This window comes from Melospiza georgiana, chromosome 1 (assembly GCF_028018845.1).
Source record: "Melospiza georgiana isolate bMelGeo1 chromosome 1, bMelGeo1.pri, whole genome shotgun sequence".
Classification (NCBI taxonomy): Eukaryota; Metazoa; Chordata; class Aves; order Passeriformes; family Passerellidae; genus Melospiza; species Melospiza georgiana.
Window position 1 is genome coordinate 37,558,543 of NC_080430.1, and position 22,512 is coordinate 37,581,054.

General features: G+C 36.5%; 1 protein-coding gene across 1 annotated transcript; it reads right to left on the reverse strand.

Annotated features, from left to right (window-relative positions):
* Window positions 1-1,899: 1,899 nt before the first annotated feature.
* EFHB (EF-hand domain family member B) lies at window positions 1,900-19,457 on the reverse strand. Its single transcript, XM_058027427.1, has 13 exons — window positions 19,404-19,457; window positions 18,645-18,704; window positions 17,683-17,826; window positions 16,195-16,375; window positions 15,456-15,566; window positions 13,723-13,849; window positions 13,288-13,371; window positions 11,503-11,570; window positions 9,957-10,111; window positions 8,918-9,125; window positions 8,342-8,545; window positions 7,356-7,537; window positions 1,900-4,122 (listed from the first exon to the last, which is right to left on the reverse strand). Exons 1-13 carry the CDS (start codon window positions 19,434-19,436, stop codon window positions 3,958-3,960), a joined length of 1,722 nt encoding a protein of 573 aa, XP_057883410.1. The 5' UTR covers window positions 19,437-19,457; the 3' UTR covers window positions 1,900-3,957.
* Between the last annotated feature and the right edge of the window lie 3,055 nt (window positions 19,458-22,512).

Consider the following 22,512-nt stretch of genomic DNA (forward strand, 5'->3'; position numbering starts at 1 on the left):
AACTCTTTTAACTACCTTTCTCCTTGCAGATTAGTCCTGATCAAAAACTTCAAAATCTTTCTTATGGGTTTGAATAATCTGTGATGACATCTCCAAAATTAGTAGGGTATTAAAGAGTGGTAAAGAAATAAAGATCCTATTGGAACTATTTAACAACGGTAGCATTTAGTGTTTCTCTGGCGCACCTAAACCTGTACCTAGCTGCCAGAAAAGCACTCTGGCTATCCAGCAAGGAGAAGCCACTCAGGCAGATAGTGCAGTGTGACAGGCTGTCAAATGCAAATAACTACTGTCCAAAGAAATGCATCCTAATAGCAAACATCAACTAATTAGGCTGTGTAAGTCATTCCAAAAACATCATACCTGCTCCCATCTGTTGGCAACACAAAGACTTTCGCCATCTTTCTAGGCACTTTTCCCCAGTACCTTTTCTGCTTAGGCATCCATTTGAAGTACTCTTCTTAGTATAAAAGATTATTAACATTCTATTTAGCATACAAATAATTATATACAGCTGTTTAGAAACAAATCAAGTAAACAAGCAAAACTGGCCATTCACTTCAAGGAATGAGTTCAAGGACCAGGAAATTTACTTGATCAGATAAATCACTGAAAAACAATAGCTCTTGATGTACAGAACAAAAACACTAAATCTTTTTAAGACAGATACAATAACGTTAGCTATTATTAATATCTAGGAGAAGGCCTACATTTATCTGTACATACATTTGTATGGAAGACAGTGGGCTGGATCATCCAGCATGTCAAACAAAAGTCAATGCCCAGATGATTATTTTTTTCATTAGAGAACTGAAATAATAACAGTAATAATAACTGAATGATCTAGTCCAACATCTGCTTTACTTAGCACAAGTCACTGCCAAGTAAGGCATACTAGTTGCGTACATTCATATTCCAAAGTGCCAGAAATACAGAATGAATGAAAAGTAATTTTGCACATTCAAATCTTCAACCTTATCTTTTACAGGTACTGAAAGTCTTTAGGTACTGAAAGTCAGTTTCCCTGTCATGGCTTTTGGGGACTAGCAAACACCAGTCTCTATCTCTGTATATAGGAAGAGCTCCCTGCTTGGCTCCTGAAAACCAATACATCTGCTCCAAAATGAACTTTGTTCACTTGACACAACTAATTAAAAGTGCATCATTACTAAAAACATTATTCTTTGGAATACTCATTACAGTGAAACAGATGAAGGGAGAAATAATGCACAAGTATCTGAATGTGCTGTCTCTTTTACCCAGGGTCTATTTTTATGAAAATTCTATTAAGAAAATTTGACACAAAATGTCTAGAACTCACTGATTTTTGACAAAATATTTACCTTTGCCACAATTTATTGTTCATTAGTTTTGTCCACCATCTCAGACAACATGTGATTTTTTAACATAACTGTTAACAGAATAAATTGCCTCAACCACTAAATTTACACATTTACTCAGAACACATGGCTTTTGAGTTGTTTTCACATCTCTTCCCAAAAACTTTACCTTGGATACAGCCCCTGGGTTAGTGCAAGGTAGTGTGCTGTCCTAGTTACACAAGCTCCATACCTAGAATCACACTGAAACGAAAGCAAACCTTGTATTTTCTGTCTTTTGGGATATATTGAGGGACCCACAAAAATTACAGAACACAACTTGCAGCTTTAAAGTCTAAAAACATGTCATTGAATTCACATATTGGAAAGTCAGACAGACATGAAACAGAAAAACCTGCACCAAAGCTCTGTGTACACAAACTGTTTCACAAAAGGAAGCAAAAGAATTGGGGAACTCCTGAGAAGTCACTGTGTCATAGTGATTAAATCTTTCAGGGGCTTCCTAGTCAGTATGGCAATGAAAAACAAGCACCTACAAGCAGAATGTATAGGTCTTTTCAGTAATTTATTTTTTCAAGCTTCAGAGGGGTAATTTCAAACCCAAACCTGAAAAAAAAATCTTAAGCCTTTGGTTACAAACATACTCACAAAAAATGAAACCATGATTTAGCAGTCTTCTTTACTCAAAACTTATTTAGCAGACTGACCAAGAACAACATTAATTCAATTTCATTGACAAAGGAACGGATTCTACTGAAAGAGGAGTGCAAGTGAGTACTTTATGGTAGAATAAAAAAAAGTTCACAGAATTTCAAGCTGCTGAACAAACAGAACAGATCTCCTATGTATACGCATACATAAATACATACACACAGATACAGTAACTTTTTTTCCATTTTCCCCCGACATGAGCTTGAGTATTTCATCTACAATCTTCTATTGAAGAGGAAAAATATTTTGTTTTTTCTAAAGTAATTCTCTCCAGTGCTTTTGAAAGTTCACTGCCACAAAGGTAAAGGATTCTTCCTTCCCACATAATATGAGCAGAAAATAAGCTTTAGAGGGTTTCACTGAAATGGTAAAATTCTAACATTGTAAATTCAATTGTAATCAGCTGGACATTTTTCTTCCATGGTTCCACTTGGGACAGTCAGTCTGCTTCCTGCATGCTTCTGAGTGCATGCAGAGAGTTCCAGAAGGATGGGGAGGCAAGGCAGCAACTGTGCAGAACATTCATTCACAGCAGGAAAGAAGCTGCCTTCATCAAGCAGCATTTCCACCACCTGCTCCTTGGAGATACCACAAAGCAAATTCTTCCTACTTGATGTAAGACAGCTGCTGTTAATGCTACAAAAATAATGTACAAAAGGGTCTGGCTTGCAGATCTCATGTAACAAGCAAGTTACATGTAAATGACAGCTCCTAGAACATAGGCAAAAGAGGAATCTTAAACACAACAGAAGAAGGAACTAAAACATTAAACTGGCATTACATGTGCATTTCTAGAATTTAACAAAAGAAAACTTTACTTGTGTTGTAAAACTCAGTAACGCTTTTGGCTGGCAACATTCTCCAAATCTTACTAAAGTATTTAAAACACTAATAGGTGACAAAATAGCATCCTTCTTTAAATCCTGTATATTAAGGTTACATTGGACAAGGATCTTTCATTTGCATTTGAAAGCCTAGAAGTAATATTTCTCACTGTTAATAGTGAACAATTTCCATCTGTTTTACATCAAAGTTCAGTACTGTAGAAGAAGAGTGAACATTCCCACTCACAGTTGCATGTTTTCATATTATTTTCTTTCCATTATTTATTCTTATTGGACTTTACATCTATTCATTGAGATTTGCATAATAATCGTTAAGGGTTTTCTATTAATGACTCTCCCTCTTTCCAAGAAACCATTCTGGTCACAAATGAAATTAAATGAGGGCTCTCTGAAAGCCCTCACAAACTTTTCTGACTACTCAGCAACGTAATGTTTATTACATAAACACCTCTCAATATCCATACTTTTTTCCTCATTGTGAAAGCTGAATACTATTAAGTAAGAGTCATAAGGTAGCACAAAGAATAGGAGCCCTCTACCACAAACTGGACATTCATTTCTAGCACTTCTTAACCTACAGGTTTTTATGGAGTCTATTTCATGACAACACTTTAGAACCCACACCTATTGCTATTTACCTTTCTTACTATTGGACTGTAAAGCACTTTCTCACATGAACGGTCAAACATCTCAAATACTTTGCCACAACCAGATCTCTGTTGACAAGAACTATGGAACATGAGAAGAAAGGGAAAATGCCATGGTATGATAATAATCTTTGACAGGCCTTGAATATCTGAAATATTTATTTTTAGCACTTTTAAAGGGGTAATTCCACTTATAAGAGAAAAAATAAATTTAAATAAATGAAAAATGGGATATATTTGTAAATATTGGCACTACATTTACAAGCATGGATACCAGTTCCTACCAAATGCAATGATTCATACATGTGGTGAACCCACTACTCAGAAAGACAATACACATATAAATATTTGTTGTTTTTTTTTTATTCAGCACCAGAATTATGACTAATGTTAAATAAAAGCAGTGTCCAGAGACTAGAATTCTATGCCTGATTCATGTATCTTATTCAGTATATTCCACATACTTTCTTCACAATCACAAAGCTCTTTTATCTCATGTTTTGTACACACTTGCTTCCATATTTCTTCAAACCTTTCATCTGAAGTATTCATGCCCATATTGTGGAGAATTTGTTTAATCTACAAAAATAATATAAAATAATGCAATTAATGTAATTCTAGTCAGCATTTTGTTAAACTCTACAGTGTCTGGCTTTGACATATTTAGCAATCTCTATTTGCCAAAGAATATTTTCCCACTCTTAAAACTACAGACCACATCCTGTATCCTAAACAAAAGAAGTTTCTATTTAAGTAAATCTGAATCTTATTGCAAAGAAAGCTGTACAAAATTGTCTGTAATTAATGCAGTAATGTTGATGCACTACTTCAATGCTGGGACAAAAATCAAATGCAGAAGACTAAGAGAAAAGTAAATGTTTTTCAAAAGCCCTAAGTAAAGTTCTGTTTATCCACTCTATTTTTGCTGTCTACAGTTATCAACACAAATCAGATTCTATTATTATCTGCATTTCACAGCAACTACACACAAGGTCATCAGCTGGTATAGATAAGTGGATGAAGTGACTAAAATGAAATGGTTCACATCAACTTTGAGCCTTGCTATAATTTTACACCAAAATAATTCAGCAGAAGGGATTTTTTCCATGTTTTCTCACTTGGATGCTTCCTGTTGCATGCCTCATTACAGTGACCTGTTGACTCATTAGAGGAAGGTAACTTCACAAGAACATTGATGCACTCTGTGCTTCTGTTAGTATCAGCAAACATTTGGCCTTTTCAATTGTATCATATATGTGTGTGTACATGTGTTATATTTATGCTACGGAGACTTTATGCATGCTTTGATAAAGACTTTCAATGCAGTCAAATCAGCCTTATTATACTGTCTTTTATATTTTTGTATAAATATAGGCCTGATCCCCAGTACAACAAATCTTCAGCTTCATCTTAGCCAATAAATCTATGAGTGTTTCTGCAAGGTGAAATTGTAGGAGGAAAGAAGGGACTGAATTTTGTTTCTTTAAGCATAAGTGTTGTTTCAGTTGCATCAATCATACTACCCACGAGTAAAACAAACCAGATCTGATCCATTGTCTTCAACAAGCTAGTGAAATATAGGAATGAAACTAAAAGCAATAGTCCTTCACAGGACACCACTGCAGGGAGAATAAAGGACTACATGTTCTCATAATTTGGCTTCATCATGTTGAGAGAGCTCTGTCCTGACTCATCAACTGCTGTAAAATCATCACTGACCAAACCACAGACTGTCTGCAGACAGGATAAAACTCACTCTCACCCATGATCAACATGCTGCATACAAATTACACACTATTCCTCAACTACATAACTTCTATCCTCTTCAACAGACTGGAGAGAATTTCAGTGAAGAAAACAGTGAGCCCAAGAACTATTTTGTTCTTTTGTAACAAGATGAGTCACCTCACAAAACTACTTCATAGTCAGAATTTGCATTCATTTCTACCACACTATACAAAAACAGTATTAAATTACTCTGAGCTTTCATCTAATAATACCACAATCATAGAATAATTTCATTAACCATGAAATTTTTGGAAACGTTAATTATACATATCAAAACAATAATCATAAAATTGCTAAATATCCTATTTCATGAACATAGGGTGTTTCAACAGACTCAAAGGTGGTTCTGCACTGAATTCTATATAGCTGGTATAGTCTACAATAGAGTATGACACCTCAGGACATGTTATAACTTCAAAGAACAGCTCTGTCTAGTGCCTGACAGATGTAATTGGCTTCTCAATGAAGCATGAATTGCATTTACTGTTAGCTGCATGCACTCATTTCCTGCTTTCAGAGCTAGATTATAATATTACAGCGACCTGAGGAGGTCACTCGGGGAGAGAAGGACGAGAATCTTGTTCCTTGATCAGAAGGCTGGATTTATTGATATATGATATATAATACACTATAACTAAAGAGAATAAGAAGAGAAGTTGCAGAGGCTTGCTAAGCAAAGCATAGAAAAGAATCTGTAACAAAATTCTGTGTCCAGGGACTCTGTCCCCAGCTTGCTCCTGTGATTGGCTCTTATCTGTACACACGGAACATGAACCAATCACAGGTGCATCCTATTGCATGCCACAGCAGCTGATAATCATTGTTTACATTCTCTTCTGGGGCCTTTGCTTCCCAGAAGATGAACAAATCTGAAAGAAAGGATTTCTGTGAAAAAATGTCTGCGACATTATAAAGCAGTAAAAGCTCATGTACACAACATTCTAACAAGGTGTTTGATGAGCATGACACCACACCTTCTACCCCCAGTCACTAACCAGCAACACTATTTTTTGTAAAATAGATCCACTAGATCTATTTTACAAAAAATAGTATTCTGAGATTAGGATCTATTCTAGATCCACTTTCAAACATGACTGCTGAATATTTAATATAATGAGTAGAGGTCATTAATGTAATGAAGAGGTTGCCACAGCTTCTTTTCTCATTTTAGATTGGAATTTCACATTTCATCACAATTGTCCAATAAACTGAATTTAACGTAATGAAGTTCTCTTTTAATATTCTTTCCCGATTAATTGTATACAAATGTAAAAACAAAGTGGTAAACAATACTGAAGAAGAAACAGCAAAGTTATTTTAGTATTTATGTGAGAGAACAGAGTGGTAGGAGGCTGCAGATGTATCAGAGAAATCATGGAGCCCCCAAGTAAGTCCCTAGAGTCTCATGTCCCATCTTTGTCTTCAGAATTATGAGACAGCACAGCATTGCTGTGTGAGTCCCAATGTCCTCCATCACTACACAGATCCTTTGTAGACCTGAGCCTACAACTGTGACTTAGCAGAGCACTTAAAAGGTACTTTCAAGTGGTTTGGTGAATTTGTCATTAGCAAAACCTGCCAAGTTTGTCTGAGGAGAGACACTTCCGGTAAATTTTTCCATTAAACATCCCTATGTGATAGAAATTACTTGTATACACCTTTAAAAATCTCCTTGTGGGGCTTTTTAAGACATTTCATGGAATACCTTAGATTGGAAGAGATCCTGGAGATCATTCATCCAATCACATAATCAAAGCTGGACTAACTTTACTATTAAACCACGTTGCTTGAGACCTTGCTCAGAAATTTCAATAGCTTGGATCACAATAAAATTAATATCTACCATCTTTATGAATAATTTAGAATGTGAAGAGTACATATTTTTCAGATAGCTGAATGGATGTAAAGCAAGATGGTATCATTGCACTATGAATTTTACAACCTGTTTACTTGATGACTTCCCACTCCCATATGGCTAGCAGAATCATTATCTTGGAAGAATATTCTGAAGAAATTCACTATACCTCTGCCTTTGGTCTCTTTTTTAAAAGGTGTTTTTCATATACTCCCTTTTGACTGAAGACAGAAGGGTACAAAAGTGAAAAACTACTGCCCTGGTCACCATAATTAGTCGTGTCACTGAGGCGACAAACTTGAGGAGCAGGAATATCTGAACGAATACTTGGAACACCACACAATGGATAACCTGTGAAAATCAATCAACAGGTAGCATGGATAAATAGTGCCAGGGAGGAGAAAACATTTTGTATGAAATAAGAAGAACTGTGATGCTTGTTCAATAATAAGTTACATAATTTTCTTCCTTCCTCATATCTTTTTTCACATTTTTAGACATTCTGGCTTCAGCTACATCATGAAGTGTGAAAACAAGGAATCTTGCAGTAATATACTAGTACTTACTTACTTAATATTCCCAGCTGAAATTATTTTTAGGTGATTATGCTATCATTATATTGCAAAGGTTTCATATTGCTGTCTCCTTAGTGTAAGAGTTCCATACCTCCTTGATGTTTCTTGTGGACAGCTCCTCCAAGCACTGACTCTTTCTTCTTCTTGCAGTAGCCAACTGACTCCAGCTCCCCTCAACCAACCAATCCACTCTTTTATAACACTCTTCTTATTGGCTACAGCTGTGCCTTGTTAACATCAGGCTTGCTCCTAATCTTTGATAATTAACCCAGCTGCAACTCTTTAGGGGGTACGATTACTTTCTATACTACATTTATTTACTTATATTCTATCCCCCTACATGATCGTAAGGAGATATGGTTCTCCCAAATTTACCAGCATAATTTCTCAAAGACATCTAGATTAATTTCAATGTTGAATAGGCCATCCCTTCCAACTCCTAATCTTAAAAAAAACTCAGCTTAAATAAATCAATTCACTACTTTACATGAGTAGAACCTGTAACAATAGTTTTTAACTTTGCTCCTGATTTTGTCTTAAATAATGCTCACAAGTGAGCAGCACAGTCCATTGTACTTACAGGATGCTGGGATACCACCAACTACAGCATTATACTGAGAAGATGATGTTCGATAATTTGTATATACACGGTCTGTTGATCTTGAAAGTGGTTTTGGCATCTTTTCTGAGCTTTCTCGTTCTTTTAACTCAAGATCTTTCTTTTCTGGCAGTGGTTCATCCTCTTTCTTTGTGTCTTTGGAAAGATATGCATCTAATTTTTTCCCTACAAAAGGGAAAAAGTTATGGGAAAGCCAAGATATATTATCAACATATTACGGACTAAGAGGCAAAAAAATTTGTTTGAATAACTGTAAAGGAGTTAACATAATTCATCTACATTTCTGATAATGCTTCTAGGAGATATTTTGCTTTCTGTAGATCTGTACTACTAAGGAAACTTCCCAGTGTCAATCTCAGCATGCAACACAGAACTCCAGGATTCTGAAACACAACTGTACCTGAGATGCTGGTAGTTAAATCAGTCTCTAAATCCTACCCTTTTAAAGGAGCACCTAGTTTACAACAGCAATGTCCTTTCAACAGCTATCCTAAGAACAAGATCATCCCCATATTTTCCCAGTATTAAGGCATCTACCTTTTGTAATTATTTTTTCTTCAAACTCTTTAACACCCATTTTATCTTTCCAGTTCAGAAAGTTCGCAAAGTCCTGGTAATTAATCAGACCATCCTTATCCAAATCACAGCAGTCAAATAAGGTTTCCAGGAGCTCATCATCCAGATTCACATTCAGCTGAGAAAAGATCTTTCGTAGCTTGTCCTTGTGTATCATTCCATCACCATTCTATTACAAAGATGGTGTAATAGTTGTTAATAACAGTTGTTATATTCTATGATTCTCTAACAGCCATCATAAAGTAACTTCACCAAAAGAAACACATACACATGTTTATACAGGTATGTACACATATTTATACATTTATATAAATAGCACCAGACACACTATTTCAAGACAAATAATATTGCTGAATACAAAAATAAACCCTAAGTATTGTAGAAATCTAAAAAATGTCAAAAAGTAATTTTCAACTTAAAGAATACAGTGATTTGAGAGTAAAAGTGTGACAGGCTATTGTGACAAGATTGCAATCTAATCATAAATGTTGAGGAAAAGCAAAGATATCTTTAAAAGTAAGACATCAATCATTCTGTATACATTACAATTATTGTTACATATGAAATGTCAATTACAATTTTTTTTTTCTAGAGAGAAAAAAAGAAAATACCTGAAATTCTGAGGCTTGGCGACTCAGTCAAAAAGTACAGCTTGGAAGAAAATATGAACGTAACTCCTTCTACTGTTTTCTCTTTACAAAGGAATGCCAGACTTTGAAGTCCAAAAATTGTTAAGATTACTCCTGCTTCTGTGTCCCTTGCCCCCTCTAACCTGGATATTCCAAATAATACTACGAAAAGCTCCAAATACTATTGTGCCTAATTCCATAGCACATCACAATAGATGAGACATTCAATAACTATGAAGTTATCTTCACAGTTACAGTCTTCATCCATATTTACCTTGCTATGTTTGTGTTTCTTCTCGTCTGTATCTCTACAGCACAGGAGCGCTAATGTCACACATTCCTTTACATTTATACCTTTTGAGAGTACTAACCTTATCAAAATGTCTTAATGCTTTTAGTAACACATCAAAATTCCTGTAGTCAGCTTTCTTCAGACTTTCTCGAACTGCCATCAAGATAACTCTTTCTCTGTCCTTCCCACAGAGGAACTCACATGGAACCCGGACATGAAGAAGATGATGAACGTCTATAAAAATGAACAATTCCTCAATTAGTTGTGCATATACCGTTATCAGACATTTAACAAAAGAAAAAAAGCTTGCATTCATTAGGAAAAAGAGAATTTCAGTTTCAAGATGCTAATTTTCAGCACTGCTGCACAGGTAATAAAGCCATTTCATTGCAAGATCAAATGGTCCACATCATTATTTCTCCACTCACAGACAGTTAATATCAAAAATTTTGGAACGTGATAATGTAGATTCACAAATCTATCCACTGCTTTCAAAAGCTTCTAAAAGCAGTATTTTTTACTCAATGTCCAGATAATTGAGCAAAAAAGAATATATATTATTGATCTACCACTTCTGTCACCTTCCACATACTTATGAGATATAAGTATATACCTATATACTATCAAAAATTTAGTATTTTGGATAATTATATATCACAGGTTTCTAGAAAGACAAAGCAATATTTTTGTTACTGTTCCCATTTTTCATGTATCCTAACTTTATCAATACTTTTAAACACTTTAGCATACTGAGCTACAATCTTCATCCAAATTCCCAAGGTGCCAATGTCACTTTCTGGAATGCAAGAAGTTCATTCACAGTACAGTAACAAACATGAGTAGCTCACCTAATCCCCCTCTAACAGCAGTGTACAAGCACTATTTCCTACTTGTTAATTATGAACTCTTTTGTTCAGTTCCTTCTGCTCTTCCTTATAGCATGAACTTTATTACACTACATAGTAAAGCACGTAAAAGATTATTCACTGTTTGAACAGACTTTCTCTGGCCCAGATTAACTGTATGACTTTGATCCACTTCATTTTTTTGCTTCCCAATTATTGACTGTATTCTTTAATTATTAAGCACAACACTAAAACATCATCAATCCCATTGATTATTTGAGTTGAGTAGCTTTCAAAATTTTGTCATAATGAAAATAAAGACTTTTTTTGTACTCTGCTTTCTATCTCCTTGCAACCTTCAAAACTTATTATTCCTATTTATTACTTGTAATTTTTACTCTTTTTAATAAGTGCTTGAGAAATCATTGAGAGGGAATATGCATGATTGGTTTAAATAGCCATTTTTGTCTGTCACTTTGATGTCAATAAGGGTTTTCTGCCATTTCCCATTTTGTTACATTTAGATATAAAGGCTTTTAAAAAGAAAAAAGAAAAACAGCATGATAATCCTAAACCTAAACCTTCTTTATTTTTCACATTTACTTTTTTCCCACTAGCAACTTTAAATTGACTCAAAATTTACACTTCAAAAATTTACTGTCAACAAATTTTTGTACCTTGCCTCTTAAAATTTTAGGAAAATTGTATATACAACCAACAATTATTACTTCAGCAGAGTTTCATTAGCAAGGTATGATTTTATTCTGCTCCTGAACTTACCATATTCATCTGGACAGGCCGTCAATCCAAATGTATGGTCTGGGGGAACATTCCTAGTATCTGCTATACTGTCAAAAAGAACATTTTTTTGTTAATTGCAAAACAGTTTATTAATAGCCAAAATAAAATCTCAGCTACTGTTTAAAAATAGTGATTAATAATAGGGACGATACTCATAGTTTACCTGAAATTTGTTTATCAGGACTTTGTTTCAACATTACCATTCCAGAAAAGCAACCCTTTACAAGCTGATTAGAACATTCACTGTTTGTAACATAAAACAACCAAATGTAAACATTATTTTTTTGAACACTTATGCTCATTAAAAATACCCTATGCCATTTTTCCAAAGAAAATGATAGAAACATGCAAGAAAAGTTCTTGTAGTCAAAGAATGGGAATATTTTGACAAAATCTCCAACTGAAATATCTGAAATAAACTACTTTTGTATAAAGTGGAAAAATTGAATCATATCTCTGCTTTTCCAAGTGCAATTTTTTGTCCACCAAAACCAGCAACCAAGTCCATATCCACGTGGAAAACTTTTCTGAGTTCTATTTTCCAAAAATTGAAGAATTTCCTTTTGACATTAAAGAACTGTTTCCTTTTTTTTAATTTTAAAGATGCAATGCTCATTTTATTTTTGATAATTAAATAAGTAAAACACTTAGCTGAATCAAAAATCCCCATCATAATTTAAAAGATTATCAGTGCTTTGTTCTAAAGCACAAAACAAAAACCCCCACACAGAAATGGAAGTACCACAATCTAAAAACTACTATGTACATTTTTTTTATCATTTTCATATCACACATAGCACGTGGATGGCATAAAATTCACTAAATAAGATTTAAGTTTAGCCTGTATCTGTCTTGTAATATTAGTGGCGGGTTTCAGCCTGCACTGCAACCCATCCCTGACTGATCACACTGCTTCATGCTGCTCATGCACCAAGTCTTTCTCACAGTAAGTTGGGACACAGTGACAGGGAGAGTAGAAACTGACTTTTATTTGTGCTCACTGCTCACATTCATTTATGAGAACACTTCCCCAGATCAACCTAAACCTGGGATCTTGAGTTTAAAATTATATTTTGCCACCAAAGTCTATGTTAGTGAGCCTTCAGATATATTTTTGCAGAAATCAAGAGCATCTGTAAGACAGCCTTTGGATACATTCAGGAGCCCTAGATCTGCAGCACACCTGGATCCTAACCCCACTTACCTTATGACTTCTGTGATGCTTCTTAAGTGCTGTTCTGTAAAATTACAAACTGTTCCAGATTGCTTCATAATCAGTCATTCTAATGATTCAACAGAGATTGGTAAATGCTGCTAGGTAATCAAATTTAGTTCCATGTCCTTTTCCAAGGAGGTAATACAGTGAGATTACAGATGATGTAACAAAGAAGGCCAAAAATTGTGTGAGAGTAAGCAAAATGGTTGAATCCCAAAACATTAGGTATTATGTGTCAGTCCTTTCAAACCTTACTAATTGCAAAATACTGGGGGAAAAAATGTCTTAAAGAGTGCTTGACCACTCAAACAGTAAGATCTAACTTCACTACATGGACACAGTACAGCCCTTACTAGAAACTTGTGTACTTATCAGCATAATTAGGGCAGGTAGAAGGTCCTTTTCTGTTAAATGAGTGCTGCACTGGAAGCATTAAGCATACAGTTATAATTTTTATCCAAGACATAAAAAGATATTGGAGAAAAGGCAAAAGTGAGTGAATTTTGTGCTTGATCTATTTGTAACAGAAGGTATCTTTGCTTACTTACGGATCAAAAACTTTTCCAATCAGAGGCTGGTATTTTTCCTTGAAATCATCACTTCGTTTTGACACAAGGTTTGGTCCTCTCTTCCTACAAATTACAAAAATAACTCTTGCACATAATTTTTTTAATATTCAATACTTTTTCAATAATAATTAAAAATATTATTATATATTTAAAAAAAAGCAACTCCTTTCAACTTAGTGATTAAACTATCTTGCTACTTAAAATCAAAGGGCTTTACATAATGCTTAAGATGTGCCAACAGTTGTTATATGGTAAAAGTTATCTGGATAAACTGTTCTGAAAATCACATCTTGCATTTTCTATTCAGTTCAAAACAGTTAAGGATTGTGAGATATACAATTTTCTTCAAATATGAAGACCCACTCTTCCTGATCATTTTTAAATGAATTAATTAGCTAACTCATTGCAACTTACGAATCCAGGTCAAAGAGCCAATTGAAGGTCTTGGCTGTATTTCGCCCATCTTCATAGTGAGGGGTTTCCATTCCATAAACAAAAGACTTGTCAAAGTGTGAGTTATACTTCCTACTGACTGACTCCCCTGCAGAAAAAGCAGGCATTTCAACCTGTGTAAAACACCTAAGGAAGAAAAATGTACCCAGTATCTTCATTCTTAAGATAAAACAATGAAGAAACAAAGGCAAATAACTAACAAACTTGTTCAATTAAAGACAAATAATTTGCATTCTCCCTGTTTATTGAGTAGTTAGGAACAATCTCATTGTCAAAAGTGAAAACACAAAATAAAAAGCAAAACTGCTTCAGTTGGATGTTCTTTTATGTCTGATTAAAGACAAGACCAACAGAATAAATTAAACATGTAGCCTAAGTGGTGAGGGTCAAGCAAACATTGCTTTATAAAATCTACACTTGAGCAGAAATGTGTACCATTTGATTTATTGTTTTCAAAAAATGCAAAAAATGTTTTTGATGTGTTGCATTTTCAGATATACTCTTGCTATGTCCTTTTGTCACAGAAAAAAAGAGTCATTCTTTTTCTTCAAGGTCTTTTCAATCACCTTTTAAAAAGCATGATAATTAGAACTTTCAAAAATATTATTCACTGCATGTTTTCTAATAAGGGCTCCACATGGCTGTATGGCAGCACGACATTTTTTACACTATTTGTGGGGCACATAGTTGACTTTTTTTCTGTCAGTCTGCTTCTGACTTGGCCTCTCCATGGTGGATGGATGTTACAAGAGAGACAGAAACAGATTATAAATAATTTCACTGAAACACCCAAGAAAAGCATAGAAGAGAAGAAATGAAGTTACAGGTTTGGCCAACATATTCCAATACTATTTACAGAATAATTTCTCAGTGAGACAACAAAGTACTATAATTTCACATCTATATAATAGTCTCCACATAAAATTTACATTTTCAGCCAAAGTGAAAGTCATGGAACTGGGAAAAATAGAAGTGGCTGCAAAAAAAATTAAATGTGCGGCATTTTAGAGTGCTACTTGTCACTCTGCTCCTGTGCAGACCTGTGAGATAAAGGGTAACCATCCCTGAGCAGACCACATCACACAGGTACAGGCCCCAGGGGCTGAGGCAATGCAGGCACAGCCCACAGCCCCATGGGGAGGATTCTGTAGGCTGAGGAACCTGCATTCCAGAGAGCCACCCAACAGCCTGAAATTCTTCACAACCAGATCTTAATGCTAAGCTCCGCATCAGAAAGTCTGCCTGCTCTGAAATTCTGATTCTGAAGAAAGACAGGAACTAGAGGAAAAAGTACTGGAATGGGTTGGGCTCACAGTGTATGACTTCAAATCTGAGATTGCTTTCAGTGGCATAGACAATGCCAAACTCAGTAAGCAACCAGCGCATCTGTGAGTTTCTAGTTTCCTGGAAATATTTTGCTTTTCAAACACCACCCAAAAGAAATCAGGCTTCCAACGCCTTCATGGAGTTCTTACACTGTTTTAAATGCCCATCCTGAAGTGATTGAGAGTTTTAGAAACTGAGATCATGCTCCCTCACTTGCTTTTTTTTCACATAATTTTTAAAAGTAATATATATTGTATTAATACAGTGATTAAAATTAATGGTTTATACCTCAAAAAATAGCATACAGTAGGCACTGAACACACATAAAGGAACATTTTATGTGGTTTCTTATGAGCCTTTTACCTTACCCACATAATAATCCTCATGTGAGAGAACATATAAATCATGTCCTTCTCTCGCTTCTTTATCCACTTCCTCAAAGGTTTTTGGTGGATTGACAAGCTCTCCAGCTGTTAAATCTGGAAACAAATAAAGAATGTATGGTTGGGGGAGCTAAGGAGGGTGGATATCTTGTTTCATTCATTCTTCATTGTAAACAATACCTTGTTAGAGAATTTGCTAGTACTGTGGAAGGATGATACTTCTTACCACATTTCTAGTCAATCTATATTCATCTAATGAATGGATGAATAAACATCTAATTCATTATTCACATAATGACATGGGACTAGGGAGAAAATCACAGAAACCCAGATGAACAGAACTTTTGCAAGAAAGCTACATGGGCAACACAGATGTGATTGCCTCCAGTCTATGGAGGAAAGCTACATATGTCAAGGAAGTTTCTTCCATGAGACCTATTAGAGTTGTTGGGAAAATGAAGGTAAGTTGACAGCTACCCTACAGTTCTCACAGGAAATCTATAAAGACAGAAAGGAAGAGAGCCAAAAGCCCTGGGAGTTACCATAAGTTCTCAGTTGCTTGTTTCTTCATCAAAACTGAAAAATTTTTAGGCCTTTTGGTACCTGTTATACAACAACTCTTCTCTTAAAAGGAGTTGTTGGAATCATAGAGCATGTGATAGATGCTAAATTGCAGATTATCTTGTATTTACAGGAAATATGTTTTAATAGCGCATTTTCCTACCTTTGCAGACTTTAATTCCAAATGTAGTTTTAATTATATCCAAGCCCTCAGGTAACTTCAAAGATTGATCATGTGATTTACCCAAAGGTGCTTCACGATTACTGAAGTAAATTGCTTCTTTCATGTCCTGCATCTTTTCTTGAAATTCACTTTTAGCAACTGGACTTATCAAAGAAGCTACCTGAAGACATCACAAACAACACCAGAGGCAGGAAAGCCAACAAACTTTGATCATTCATGCATCGCTATGACTACTCACACAAACAAAAGTTTGCTCTTAAGGGTTCTAATGAGATCTTCTGTGCTTACACTGACAAAATTTTATCCATTGAGTTGCAAAATAAAACTGTATCTTGAGAGAAGACAACTAATAGCCAATGCTATGCTAAATTTCCAGCTAAATAAAATACTTATTGTGAGATATTTTTATTTTTATGCTAGCTTTTCCACTTTTTAATATATACATTTTCTGACTGTAGTCTTTCTTTTCTTAGCACATATTAGAAACTATAGTCAAATTACAACGTGACCAAAACTAAAGTGACTTGATTTTTCAGGCTATCAAAGTAATAGAGATTCTAGAGGAGATTTATTGTTAGACTGTCAATCTTATATAAAGAAATATTGAAAAATTAGTAGCAAATAAAATTGATCCAAACCCATGCTTAGCAGACTAGGCTTCCAACCCTTCCTAGAGATAATATTTAACTAATAATGCAAAGTCTTCAACAGACAGTACAGGCTAATCCAGTACAGATCAATCCATTCAACAAAAAACTTCTAAGGAAAGATACCAAAACCTGGTTGTCTTTCATTTTGGATACGCCTAATAAATGTCCTACTCAACATCCTGGAATACTAGGACTTACTTCCTTCCTAAAATACACTTTACTAACACAACTGCTATTTTTAGAGACAAGAACACTAACTGTGTGATAAAACTACCAATGATCTCATCAGCTATTTGATTACAGATTACAAAATCATTTCTAAAGAATACACACAAAATAGTCTGACATATCCAAACCGTCACTTTTTGGCTAAAAAAATCAGTTTCTAGCCAAAGGTAAGAAAGCATACAGAATGACTACACCAAACTGTGAACACATTTGCAGATAACAGCTCTTTTGCTAAGAGCTCAATTGGTTTCATCTCTGTAACCCACAAAAAAAAAAAAAAAAAAAAAAACAGCAAAATTTGTAGGCAGAAGACTGTTCATTACCTTAAATATTGAAATTAATTTAGTAGTCACTATGAAAAGTTACATCACTGATAACAGTCACTGAACTTCAAACATTTTCCAGGTTCAATAATGCTAAGTAAGTCCTATAATTTGATGTCAGAACTCAGATAATTCACAGCAGCTGTGAAATGCTGCAGCATAAATCACTCACCTTTATCCCTGACTATGAAGACATCAGTTGCTTTTATTAAGAACACTCTTAAGAGGTTCATTCTTAAACAAGAGTAAAGGAGTCACATTCTTACACTGCATTGGGAGGTTGACTTTATGCCATGAGTCAAGTCTGTTGCAACGTCAGGATCATCTGCACTGCCGTAGAATATTATTTTAGCACCAGGAGCTGGATCTGTTGTGTTTCGAAACTTTCGTACAGCAGTGGGAGTAACAGGCTATACATAAGGCAAAGCAAAAACAAGTTTACACCAGACATTCACAAAATGTTAATGAAAAGAAAATGTACTGCAGACATTTATGTTGCTCCAGATATAAGAAGAAAATACGAGGATGCTTTAGGGCTGCAGTACATGCACATGCTCCTGCAGATGCTGATACTGTGAGCATAAGCTCAACATAACCCAGACTAAATTTTATCAAACAGCATTGTTAAGTTTCAACACTTCAATTATTTATAATTTGGATAACAGCTACTTCACATGTTCTTGATGAAAACTAGATGTTACAATTATAAATTTCAGAAAGCTTTAACCCAATTAGTGATTTCCACCATCAATGAAGCAATTTTGGAAATTATTTAAACTAGAGTGTTGGAGTATCTTTAATTATCATTTAAGGGGAGATCTGCTGTTTACAGGATCCATTTGTGTCTCAGCAGCCTCTGACTCTTCAGGGCCATGGGAAAGGGCCAGTGGGATACCCAATTCTGGTATCCTTGTAAAGAAGAACCTCCATCAGAAGTAATAATAATTTCCAATAATTACTTTAATTGCATTACCAGAGGGGAAAACCGCATAAAACAATTATATTTAGTCCCAACTAAGCAAGGATGGTGACTTTTGTAAAATATGTGGAATGGAAATGAACTGCCAGAAGTGTTTTCCAATCTTGCCAGCTAGTCTCTGTAATTCTACGTGATTAAAAACATTGAAATAAACGATAGTTTCAAAAGTGAAGGTATGTAGGGAAAAAAAAAAAAAAAAAAAAAAAAAAAAAAACAAAAAAAACAAGAGCCTCTACAAAACCAACTCACCTTGGGTGTCTCTTTGAGACAACTCGCAACCGTGTTGCCCGCTGGACTCAACCTTCCAGCCTAAACAATGCAATAAAAAAATAAATAACGTATAACGACACTCGTAATAATACACACAACTAGTCAGACTGGGATCTGGCACTATGCACGGGACGTTGTCCAATTGTTCTGATGTGGGTGGGAATGAGCCACCCTCATTACTGGGAGAGAAGGAGCTCGCAGGGAGATGCGCCATCCCCTCCCACACGCTGCCCTCCTCCAGCCCCTTCCCTCGGCGAGACTCCGCCCCTGAAAGGCACAGAAGCGGGGCGCAGCTCCGGGCCGTCGGTGCGACCCCTTTGGCGAAGGCACTCACGTTCGGCAGCTCTGGAGTCCCCTCGGGGAGAGTCTCTTTGGGACATGGCGGTGGCTGCTCCGCCATGGCCACCGCTCGCTTACTCTGCTCGCTCGGTAACGGCGCCGGCGGCGGCGCCGGCAGCGCTCGTGCGAGATGCGCGGTGCGGCCGGCGCTCACAGCGCTCCGCCATCCCCTCACACCCAGCGCCCTCCATCCTGCCCCTCACAGCGCTCCGCCATCCCCTCACACCCAGCGCCCTCCATCCTGCCCCTCACAGCGCTCCGCCATACCCTCACACCCAGCGCCCTCCATCCTGCCCCTCACAGCGCTCCGCCATCCCCTCGCACCCACCGCCCTCCATCCTGCCCCTCACAGCGCTCCGCCATCCCCTCGCACCCACCGCCCTCCATCCTGCCCCTCACAGCGCTCCGCCATCCCCTCGTACTGAGCACCATCCATCCTGCCCCTCACAGCGCTCCGCCATCCCCTCGCACCCCTGTCCTGCCCTCACAGCGCTCCGCCATCCCCTCGTACTGAGCACCCTCCATCCTGCCCCTCACAGCGCTCCGCCATCCCCTCGCACCAGCGCCCACCTCTTCTCCCCTCCCAACTCTCCCTCTACCGCCCTCAGCGCCCGCCACCCTCCTTACATCTCACATCCTTCGCGAAAAGTCAGGAAATAAATCACATTGGGCTGTTTTGTAAATGTCATGATCTAGAAAAATAACTAAGGCCCGGCCGCAGAGGTCGCACATTTCTTAGACCGACTGTTAAATCTTTGAAAATCTACCAGCTTTCAGACAGGCGGGTTGACTCCAGAGTTTGAAATGAGGTCTTACATGGTCAAGAGTTTGATCAAATTTTCAATCTTTATTACTGTAATGAAAAATACTGCCCCTTTCACAAGTGTTGTCACATGCTATTAAAATATTGGGGCTGTTCCTCTAGAGAAAACTGCAGCTCACCTACCCACAGCTTGGAGGTGGGTGAGAGAAGCCACCCAGCACTACCCCATGTATCAGACACGTGAGTGCTCTCACTGTTTGTCTTAAATGAGTCAACACCTCGTATATCTAACCCACTGTATTTGCCTTTTAGAAACAGCTGTGGATTATTTCAGAAAAGCAGCATGGGTAAGACTGAACAAGTTTCACCGCTGTTTAACAGACCCTCAGTTCTTACAAAGACTTATTCTCAGATGACATGTAGCAAACCATCCTATTCTTCCCAGCAAAATCTCTCAATTTAATCACATCCTGCTCCATTCTCTATAGTCCTTCAGTGGCAAAGCCAATCTTAGATAAATATACAGACCTGAACCGTAATTAATCAAACATTACCAGGTGTCACCATTTTATTCTCTGTTCTAACATTTGTTTGGTATGATGAATGATGCTAAGTTAAAACTAAATTTCTTTTCTACAAATGCAAGGTGAGAGGCTCAGCCAGCCACTGCTGTTTAATGATGTGCTCCAGCTGTCCAAGTCACCTGCAGTACTTGTCAGTAAACTCCATGAACTTCCAGCACATACAACTGTATCTTGGTGTTCACCAGGCAAGAAGCATCATGTATAGCATCAACTATGATCTAGCTGTGGCAATGCTGGTGCCCTTTTTCAAAAGATATTATGTGTTTTTCTGCTGTAGATGTGGCTGCACCACACCCCTAGTATGGAACATCCATGTCCACTTGGGAACTAAAAAAGCTCTTGTAAAGTCTTAGTGGGTTCAGTTCTTTTCACATTTCAGTCATATTTGTTGTTGCTTGAAGTTTAGAGTTTTCCTGCAAAACAAAGCAATATTTTTGGTAGTTTAATAAATAAATAAAATGATTGGTTATGTCTTGCCTTGTGATCCATTCATCAGTAAGATTAAATTTCTATCTAGTAAAGTTGACAGAAGGGAGAACTATTTATAGAGAGGAAGAGCAAAGTACAGTAATGTAAAAATTAGATGGTAATAATAGGGCTCAGGAAACTGGGATTTTTTTTTTTAATCCCAGGATAAAATTCAGGAAATGGAATTTTTGTCCTAGTGTTTGTTGTATTTCTAGATGGTTCTCTACCTGTGCTCAAGGTTGTATCATTTTTATACAGTCTGTGCATTGCTGATTTATTTTTACCTTATTTTTTCCCCAGTAGGTGGCCACACTTGCTAATTGAAACCATCCACTCAGCCCGATGGAGTGGGTTGTGTCAAAGGCATAAAAATAGGACTTGGACATGTAAGAAGAGTGCCTATTGCAGAAACAAGTAGAGCAGAAGTCTTTTTTTTTTTTTTTTTTTTTTTGCCTCTCTGTGCTTCTTTCCTTTTTTCACAGAAACGTGGGTCCCTATAAATCAATTTGAAACCTACTGACAATACATTCTTTCCTATAATTCCTCTCATTCTGGAACCAGTGTCATATCCATTCTTTCTATTACTGGAAGTTATTTTGGCCACAGAAAGAGTATTTGTGGAGTGGTAAGGACCTGTAATTTTAAAGGTAAGATGATGAATTAAGAAAAAACAATTGAACTCAATTTTAGAGAAAAAAGGATTAAAACTTTCTTTACTTCAGCATGAATTTGTCATCTCCTATGTCAAAGGTAGAATCTCTAGAGAAAACTATTTGGAAAAAGTTGAAAATTTTCCATTCCACACCAGCACTTTTTTTCCTCAACAGTACTTGACATTTCACTAGTTTCTGACATCCAATTCCCACAACCTAATGCCTTTTTCTGTCTTGATTAGGCTAAAACAGGAATGGAAACTGTCCAAAACCCTGCATTTTACTTTCTTTATGAAGTGCAAGCGCCCCATGTTCTGCAACACAGCTCTCACTCTGACTATGGTGCTGGCACAGACTGGAGCCAAAGCACTTAAGTTTGTATTTTCCTGAAGGTCTGTGAAGGCCAGAGAACTCAGTGTAAAACACTCAGAATGTTGTGAAATGTCTTAATTGTGTCAGCCATGCTGATGCATTTTGCTGTTACTGCCTGGTTGCTTTCATGGTTTTTTATTCAGTTCATTTATGGATAGGAAATTACAGTTTTCTATGCACAGCACACTTTCTATGTGTTATGGTATGACCAAGCCAATGTAGGTACATAGAAAATGTACACAAGTAGAGATAGGAGACAGAAAAAAAGAATGTTATAGCAAAAAAAAAAAAAAAAATTGGGAAGTTCAAGCACAATAAAGAGATTGTGCACATTCTCTAAAGTCAACTTCCACTTATTATTACCCATCCAACATTAGATTTAAACACAAAAAGGCTGAGCAGAACATAATATTAAAACTCTACAGAGAAATGCTAAAATAGATGGAATGCCACCTGGTGAAACCATGACCCACTAATATAAATTTGTTAATATCACCCAGCAGTTTCACTTTTAGTATATGATCCACGATGAAACAAAACATGAAAACATGACCACTGGTAGGGGCTATCTGTGTGATTTCAGAGCTTTCCTTTCCCATCTTTTTGTACAGACTACAACAGAAGAGACTTGTCTTCACCACTAGAACTCACAGAGACTTGTCAAGCCT